This window comes from Numenius arquata, chromosome 14 (genome assembly GCF_964106895.1).
Source record: "Numenius arquata chromosome 14, bNumArq3.hap1.1, whole genome shotgun sequence".
NCBI classification, from domain to species: domain Eukaryota; kingdom Metazoa; phylum Chordata; class Aves; order Charadriiformes; family Scolopacidae; genus Numenius; species Numenius arquata.
Window position 1 is genome coordinate 16,985,790 of NC_133589.1, and position 8,532 is coordinate 16,994,321.

Genomic DNA, 8,532 nt, shown 5'->3' on the forward strand with positions numbered 1-8,532 from the left:
TTAAGAATTAGCACAAAACAAACAAGAGATTTGGATACGGGTGGCAGTGCCTGAAGAGGCAGAACTAGGATGTGTAAAAGAATTGGGGAGAACGAGAAACGTAGCAAGTGGATGAGTATTTCCTGTGGTTCCCTTTTGCTTCCCGAGAAAACCCATCAGGAGTGAGGGATGTGTTTGTAACCTCACGTACCATCTCAGAGCCGCCGCCTGCAGCACCAGCGCTCTAAGGGCTGAGCCTTAAAAGACACAGAGCCCTCTTTGAAGTCTGCCTTCCCGCTTTTAAACCCAGGCAAAACTCCCCCAAAACTCTCCCAAAGTCGTACAGTCGCTGTTTTTCGGCAGCTTTCCCTCAGGCGCGGTAAAATCCTGCCGGGGCGTAGCTGGGGCTGCCGGCGCTGCGGTGCCTGGGAAGGTCTGCGGTCACCGCAGGGCTGTCACGGCTCGGCGCTGGCTGCTGCCAGGGTGCCAGGCTGTTGCCAAGTAATGTGACAGGGCAGCAAAGTCCGGGCTGTCTTCTGATTTGCTTTGAAAAGGACATCACATATCTCTGGCAGACATAAAATCCCTTCTGCTTCACGGCTTCGGGGAATCAGCCTATCGGAAAGAGGCTTATAGCGCTTTCGGTGATAGATAAGGGAAAAAGCAAACGTGCTCAGCCCTTCTCCCCGCTTCTGGCAGCCTGGGCCACTGAATCTAATCCCTCGGGCGCTGGTGGAAGTAGGGGCTGCTCAAAACAGGTCAGAGTTTCGAACCCGAGCCTAGTCCTGGGACGGTGGCGGCTGCAGGACTTCTCGCTGTGGGGTACAAGAAGCGCAGCAGCAAGTAATGTTGATTTTCAAACAGGCCTTTTGCTCCTAAGTTCGAGGTAGGTTTAGAAATCACGGAGCGAGATCTGAGGAACAAGCTCACCAGGGAAGGACTGTACCTCAAAGGATGGCCCGAGAAACGATGTTTGATCCTCTGATCTCTTGCTAATGAGTTTATGAAATGTCAGCCAGGCTTTCCAGGTCAAAGCTAATGAGCAAAAACATGATATCAGGCAAAGTTCAGGAGGGTTAAATGAACATGGATTTCAAATCCTCGTGGTCTGAGCAAGAGCTGCAGCGTTTAGTGGTGGTGTGGAGCCATGGAAGGGAAAAGGAATTTCATACTCGCTCCCTGTGTGATTTGGGACTAGGCAATAGGATGAGAAATCAGCTTTCCAGATTTCAGCGCTGACATCTGTGTCTGGGCTAGTGGTCGTGCCTCCTCCTGCAGTCACTGAGAGAAACAAGCGTTTCTACAGCTCTTTTCACCTGCCCTATTGGAAATATCTGCTTTAGGAGCAGATAAATTCATGCCTTGGAAGTTCCTTCCTCTCAAGCAGTGACCCTGCAGACGCCTGCTCCCCGTGCAGGCTTCAGAGCAGTTCTGGAACATCTGGAGGTGACAGAGTCACATTGTGTTGGTGCCACCATTAGGGACCGTTGAACTTTGCAGTACCTAAAGGGGCTCCAGGAAAGCTGGGGAGGGACTCTGGATCAGGGAGGGGAACCATAGGAGGAGGGGGAAGGGTTTGACACTGGAAGAGGGGAGATTGAGATGAGATGTGGGGAAGAACTTCTTTGGTGTGAGGGTGGTGAGAGCCTGGCCCAGGTTGCCCAGAGAAGCTGTGGCTGCCCCATCCCTGGAGGGGTTCAAGGCTGGGTTGGAGGGGGCTTTGCTCAACCTGGTGTGGTGGGAGGTGTCCCTGCCCAGGGCAGGGGGTGGCACTGGATGGGCTTTAAGGTCCCTTCCAACCTAAACCATTCTATGATTCTATGAATTTCCAGAGGGTCTCTGTGAGGTGGTCCCAGATGACCCTGCACCTGGCCAATGTCCAGACTGGGACCTCCCCAGTGACAAGAGAGCTGTCAGGGCGTGCTGTGCTCAGCCTCACAGCTGGGATGTCCTGTGGCTGGTGGTTTCTCCTCACGTGCAGCTCTGCACTGTGGCTGGGGTGAGATCCTGAGGCCGGGGTGGCCGTCACTCAGGGACCATGCGGTACGTCATTGACCTGCCACCATTAGTGGGTCAATGGTGGGTGGTCCATCAGGGGCCATCAGCTCCAGAGCAGGGAGATGGCACGGTCTCTGTGTAGCTGTTCCTCAGTAAGAGCCCATGGATGTGCAGCTGAACCTCCACTCCATGCGGCACTAATCCCTCCACTCTGCTGGAGGGCCCTGAAGCTGCTCCAGCATCTCTCTTCCTGCAGAGCCAGCTGAAACCTGGGACTGGAGCAGAGCCACACAGGGGAAACGCATCCCGGCCACTCTTGGCATGGTCCTTAGCCCCTCAGCAGTCAGCAGAAGGGCTGGAGTCCTGTAAAAGAGACCTAAAAAGACCTAAAAACCCCTGAGGAGAGGCAGAGTGCTGGCAGGAGAAGGGGCCCAAGGGCTGTGTGGGGTGGACTGTCACTACGGCATGTGTAAGGCTTTAGGGGAACGAGGCGTTCGTTAGCACAGTCAGAATTACAGACTGGTCCTGAGGCCTTGGCGCTAAGCTGGCCTCCCAGCCACACCAGAGGAACGGCGGAGGAGCAAAGTTTGGGCAGGAGAGACAGAGCAGCCGGGGGAGGGAGTTAGATTTCCCACTTGGCACTTTGCATCTTGTGGGATTTCTCCAGTTCCTTGAAAAAAGTGAATCTTGAGAACGGCCCAACAATGGTTAGAACTAGGAGAGGTTTCCCTGCTGCGGGACGCTCGTGGCCACCTCTCTGCTGGGGTTAATTCAACCCGGTAAACATCCTCACTACGCTGTCTGCACCCACAAGGAACTCAGCTCTGAAAAGAAGTTTCTTTGCGGTGCAGAGAAATCACAGCTCTCTCCCCCAACCCCTTCCTTCTTTTCTCCCCAGGCCGAAGAGCTGCTCTGTTGCCTTTTTGATTCCCTGACGTCTGAGAGCATCCACCGAATCGAATCCCAGGATTGCTAACCAGGACGGCCAAGGCCTCCACGCAGCCGCTGTGGGTATCTGTGCAGACAGACACACGGGGGGCGCCCGGCCTCTAAGAGCACTGATATTTGTTTGTCATTAAAATGTAAAGTCTGAAGTATGGTAATAAGTAAGATAAATGAGAGTGGTGGGAGGAAGGATCAGTGCCCAAGAACAAATCTTTCTGAACCGCAGCCGTGGTTTCTAGTGGAATGCATTCAGAGACAACCTGCTTCAATTCATGGAGCAAGGTTTGGAGCGTTCCTCTGGCTGGGAAAAACTTGGGAAGTAAAGTAAAACGGGGCAGGGTTTTGCTGCTGTCTTTCTCCCGGGTGCTTTGGGGACTCCATCTTCCCCAGGTCCCAGAGACATCATGGAGAGACTCCATTTTCTGCTGCTACTGTGTTCTTTGAGCCAAAGACACAACAGTTGGTGACACTTGGCCAGAGTAGAGGGAAGTGAGCATTAAGCCATCCAGCTTTAATCTTATTCAACAGCTCTACCTGGTGTACGGAACTCTCCAGGGATCCAACCTTCCCTCAGACTATTTCCATTTTATTTACTGTGGTTTTTCGCCCCTGAGCCTACTGCAGTGCTTCCTTGGCTGAAGGAAGATCTGTGAACTCTCTGGCAAGTAAGTTGGTGTTAATGTGAAGATGCTCAGTCTTACTGGGACCCACTGGGTAAATTCAGCTCCTTTTGGGGGAGACTCTCCTCAGCCCAGGAGGCCCCATATTCCTGTCTGCCCTACTAAGGCAAGTGCATGCATCCGGTTCCAGACATCACAGACGTGGCAAGAAGAGGCTCTGTGTGTTCTCCAAGTGGTCATGGGGCAGAGCAGTGTGTAGCTGGCTGGGCCACCCCACCTCTGGGTGCTGCTGGCAGGGTGAACCCCTTCTGAGTACAGCCTTTTCCTCCGTGAGAGCCTGGTATGAGACTTTCTCCCCAGCCATTAGCTCACCCAAACTGGGAATTCAACCCTTCTCAGATCTTTGTCCCCTTTCAGACTAGGCTGAAAGTGTCCACTGAGCCCAAAAACTGGTAGAGATCTGGCCCTGCAAGCTCTGCTTCCTCGGCTGGTGGTAGTCCTGCCTTGGATTCTTCTCCTTCTCGGCTGGTGGTAGTCCTGCCTTGGTCTCTTCTCCTTCTCGGCTGGTGGTTGTCATGGTCAGCTGGGTGAGCAGAAACACAGAGAGGGGAACTGCCCCAACCCCGCACAGCAGTTTGGTGTCAGAACTTGGAATTACCCTCCAGACCTCTGCTCCTGTTTGGGCTTTATGGTGGGACTAAACATCTCCTGAGGAGAAGCTCCAGAACCAGGCACCCACGGGGGATGCAGGCAGCTGCCCTGGTCCCTGGAGAGGACGGGGTCCCAGGAGTCAGCGTGACGGAAAAGCCTGCTCTGCTCCTGCAGCTAAGTAGGCCATTTCCTGCACTCCAGGCGCATTTCTGTCATGCTTGTAAGCCATGTACGGCTTTGAAACAAATGAAAATTAAAAGGATCCACCCCCAGCACTCAGGGAATTTGAGCTGAAAAAAGGAGCATGTTGGAATCAACCGCAGCCAGATAACAGCTGAAGGACAGGGCCTGCGGAGCTACTGGCAAGAAAGGGGCATGTGGGGTCATCAGCAGCCCCGCACCCAGAGAACGTAGTAGCCCATGGGCCACCAGATCCGTGGTCAACTCACCTGGGCCCTCAGACCTGTGAAGAATGGGATCACAGGGATCTGGGCATCAGGAGGTGATGCTCCGGTGACTGGCAGCAGTCAGCCCGAGGAGGTGACATCCCGTTCGGACACCCTTGGCCCAGCAGGCAGGAGCTCTCCAGGCTTCCCAGGAGATGAAGTTACGACTCTTAATTTGCCATTTAAATATTCAGGGCCTGGCACAAAAGGCCCCCCAGAACACGTCCCCTATCAGACAGCCCCTCTGCTGAGCCACCTTCTCTGTGAGCCTCCATCCACCAGCACGTGAAGACCCGTGCCTCGGTTTCCCAGGCGTGAAACAGGGGTAACAGCCCTGCCACGACCCCCAGCCACACCAGCAACACCATAAAACCGGGCAGCCCCCGGGTATGTCTGAGCCAGAGGCTGCCGCCGTGTCTTCAATTCCTATTTTAAAGCCCAGCTAATTAGTCTGGGCCTAACAAACTACCACGCTCTGCAGAGAGCAGGGGAAAGAATCATCCTCCGGTATTTCCAAAATGCCAGGATTCCATAAATAAACCTGGCCAGCCTTTTTTCCCCGGAGCACCCCGTTTCTCTCCGGAGAGAGAGGAGACAACCGGGAGCACCGCGGACCCCGCAGAGATCAATCCCGGCAGCATTGCACACTGGGGTTTTTTATTTTTTTCCCCCTGGAAACTGCCACAAGGCAACCAGGATTAGCTAATCAGGGCTGAGGAGCAAATTAACGATTGCTACGACGAGGAGAAAGGCAGATTTGATCGGAGATTGCCAGCTTTGCAGCTGGCTCCTACTTGCAAACAATTCATTTAGATTATGAAAGCAAGAAATTGAGTACAAAACCCCCTAGATTGTTTGCGTCCTAGAGAAAGAAAAGAAAAGACATGGAATTTAGATTAAAAATTATGCAGAATAGTATTAATTCCCCACCCTCTTGTGCCTCCCCTCTTGCTGGAAGACCGGAGCTAATCAGAATTTAGCATTGTTCTGCTGCCAGTGTCAGAGCTGCCTCAATGGAGGAGAGATAAAATACAGTAGGTGGCATTTTGTGTTAACTCTTTAGGCTCCTGCCCTAAGAGCGATGGGAGCGCAGCACCCGGTGCCCGTCTCCCATTTTCCCGACATCCTCCGGCCCCATCATCGCCTCCCTTCAATGGACAAGTGTCCAGAGATGCGGAGCAGCCCCTCATCCCGTGGGGATGTGTTGTCTTTATTTCCTGCATAGCTCCTCGTTCTGCCTTAGAGCGAGCTGGTGTCCCCAGGGGTGTCCCCAGGTGTGTCCCCAGGGATGCCGAGGTGCTGGGTGCTCTTCCCTGTCACAGCCAGCGGAAAGCCGCACTCATCTCGTTGCTTTCTAAGCTCACCGTCTTCCCCTTTGTGCCCAGGATGGATTTAACTAATTATCAATTAGGCCTAGAAATCACTCCCAGGAGCAGCGGGACGCTGATATCAAGCCGGGAGAGCGGAGGAGGGACGTAACGGTTCCCTTATCGGCACCAAGCAAGGTGCACACACGCGTGAATCACGGGTGGAGGAGCTCATCTGGCAGCCGATCCGCTCCGCCGAGGATCTTCAAGAGCAGCACTGGCCATGGTGAGCAGCACTGGCCATGCCCTTCTTCAGGTGGCCTTGGCCCGGTGTCCAGCCACTGCCAGGAGAGGTGGGGAACATCTCTCTGCCATCCGCCTTTCAACCACCAGCGCGGACTCAGCAGCTGCGCAGAGGTTTTGCAGTCTGGCCACACCGCCCCTGGATTGAAGTGACAAGGAAAAACCTGAAATAAAATTAATCGCCTCAGAGCAGAACTTGTGGGTGTCTCCCATCGACACTTTGGTGTCCCCCATCAACCTTACTTCTGCTGCATGGAGCAGATTTGAAAACGTGCGACACCTGGAATTGAAACAACCCCCTCACACCAACATGTGGATTTGATTAGGCCAGAACAGTTCTTTATCTTTCTTCTTAATATTTACCTTCACCCCCAAAAATTGTTTCTGCTCCAGCCCTACATGGGTGAGCCCTGCTGAGCCCCGGGGATGTCACAACACCGCTTGGACCTGCCAGCCTGAAGATCACTCCACAGCAAACAGGATTCACTGCCCTCCCTGTGAACTCCATAGGCACAGCCTAGAAATTGGGCACCAGTTTTCATCTCCAGAGGCCCACGGGCTGGTTCGGGAAGCAGAAGGAGTTGATGGACCTGCTGGAGCTTGTCCCCTGATCGGCCATCCCCACCAGGCTGGATGATCTTGGTCCACACGCTTCCCATGCTCACAAATATTTGTCTTGTTCTACTTGGCATCGCCGCAGCCACCTCTCTCTTGGCCGAGAGCTGCCACTGTTGGATTTCCAGGTGTCTCTACATCTAGAGGGCTTGCTGGACCACTGCACAAGAGACCTGGCCATGGCGGAGAGCTGAAATGCTTCGGGGATTAGTGAGACCAGGAGCCAGGATGAGGATATGGCTCATCCCTGCCGGGGGGAAGCGTGTGCCTCCCCATCATCTTCAGGGGTGGGATCAGGACCCGGGCTCTCGTCCCAGCTCTGTCCCATCAGGCAGGCAGTGGCCCTTTACCATTCCTTGATCTCCATCTTCCTGGGGCACCATCTCCCCGGCCCTGTCGCAGCAGGAGGCGCTGATTAATTGGTACTTGGCAATTCCCCATTGAGAGGGGCCAGGGGAGCACAAAGGGTGGTTTGTCTGCAGGGCTGGGAGCTGTGACAGAGCGGGGCTGGGGATGACTCAGATGTGGGTAATTAAACTGGTTGGAACAGCGGATGGCTCAGGCTGAAACACCAGCCTGGTGCACGAGGAGCTCTTTGAACTGCTCCAACTGGGTCACGCAGGAGACCGGTGCCGGCAGCGCCTTGTGTGGGTTCCACCTGGCCCCACCACGGCCATGACCCAATGGCAACACCTCTCTTTGCCCCAAAGAGGGGCTGGGTTTGCTCTGTTTGAGCAGGGCAGAAGCTCTGTCCAGATGGTTTCATATCATGCGGGGCCAAGCTGAGGGCAGCTGGTTCTGTAAGGGCTCCTGGGACCTCGGCAGAGGGGCTGTAGGGTGGTCTGTCTGTCTGTCTGTCTGTCTGTCTCCATCCATCCATCCATCCATCCATCCATCCATCCATCCATCCCTCCCCATCCCCAGCGCGCCCAACCATCACACCCCAAGGTCCTGCAGGAGAAGACCAGCTGGGCCCTTCCTCCACTTGGCTGTAAGACCCATCGCAGGCTGGGATTGGCTTGGGACACAAGGTCTCCTACCAATCCCCTGCTGCCCTGCTGTCTCTGGCCAATCCCGCATTTCCCTGCTCCTGGTCTGGCCAATCACATGCAGCCACTGCTGCTGGGAGGGGTATATAAACCCTCAGGGTGGCCTAGGGGGCTTGTGCTGGTGGGCTTCATGCTCCTGTTCTTACCTCTGGCTGCTCTGCTGGGTGACTGGATGGATCTGGGGGTCACCTCTTACGCTGACACCCCCAGAGTCCTCCTACTTGAAGACCTGTGTGATGTTTGCCATTTTCCACACATCAGGAACCTCCTGAGATCCTTGTGAGCTTTTGAAGATGATTTCAAAGATAAAGACTCGTGTCTCCAGCAAGTTTCCACAGCTGACTGGGAACCTCAGGTGACTCCCATGGACCTGTGTGTGACCAGTTTGCCCGAGACCTTCCCCCAATGTGGGTGATGCTCTGTGTTTGCTGACTCTGCGCTGAAGCTGCTCCGTTGTGCTTCTGGTGCTGATCTAATAGTGAAGATCTCAATGCTGCAGTGACCTGTTTGGGGCTGAAATCTGGGAGGTTTCTTCAACCACTGATCTAGGAGGGAGCAAGGCAGGCCAGAATGGGTTGTCCCTGCCTCAGCCCAATGGTCACCCTCAGCTGGCCACCAC

The 8,532-nt window shown here is 54.5% G+C and overlaps 1 protein-coding gene across 1 annotated transcript in view; it reads left to right on the forward strand.

The window, feature by feature from the left end:
- Positions 1 to 2,953, forward strand: part of DNAAF8 (dynein axonemal assembly factor 8) — a 97,916-nt gene extending 94,963 nt beyond the window's left edge. Inside the window, exon 32 of the mRNA XM_074158637.1 lies at positions 2,876 to 2,953. Within this exon, the coding sequence (XP_074014738.1) occupies positions 2,876 to 2,953 (78 nt within the window). The remainder of the gene's footprint in view (positions 1 to 2,875) is intronic.
- Positions 2,954 to 8,532: the final 5,579 nt, after the last annotated feature.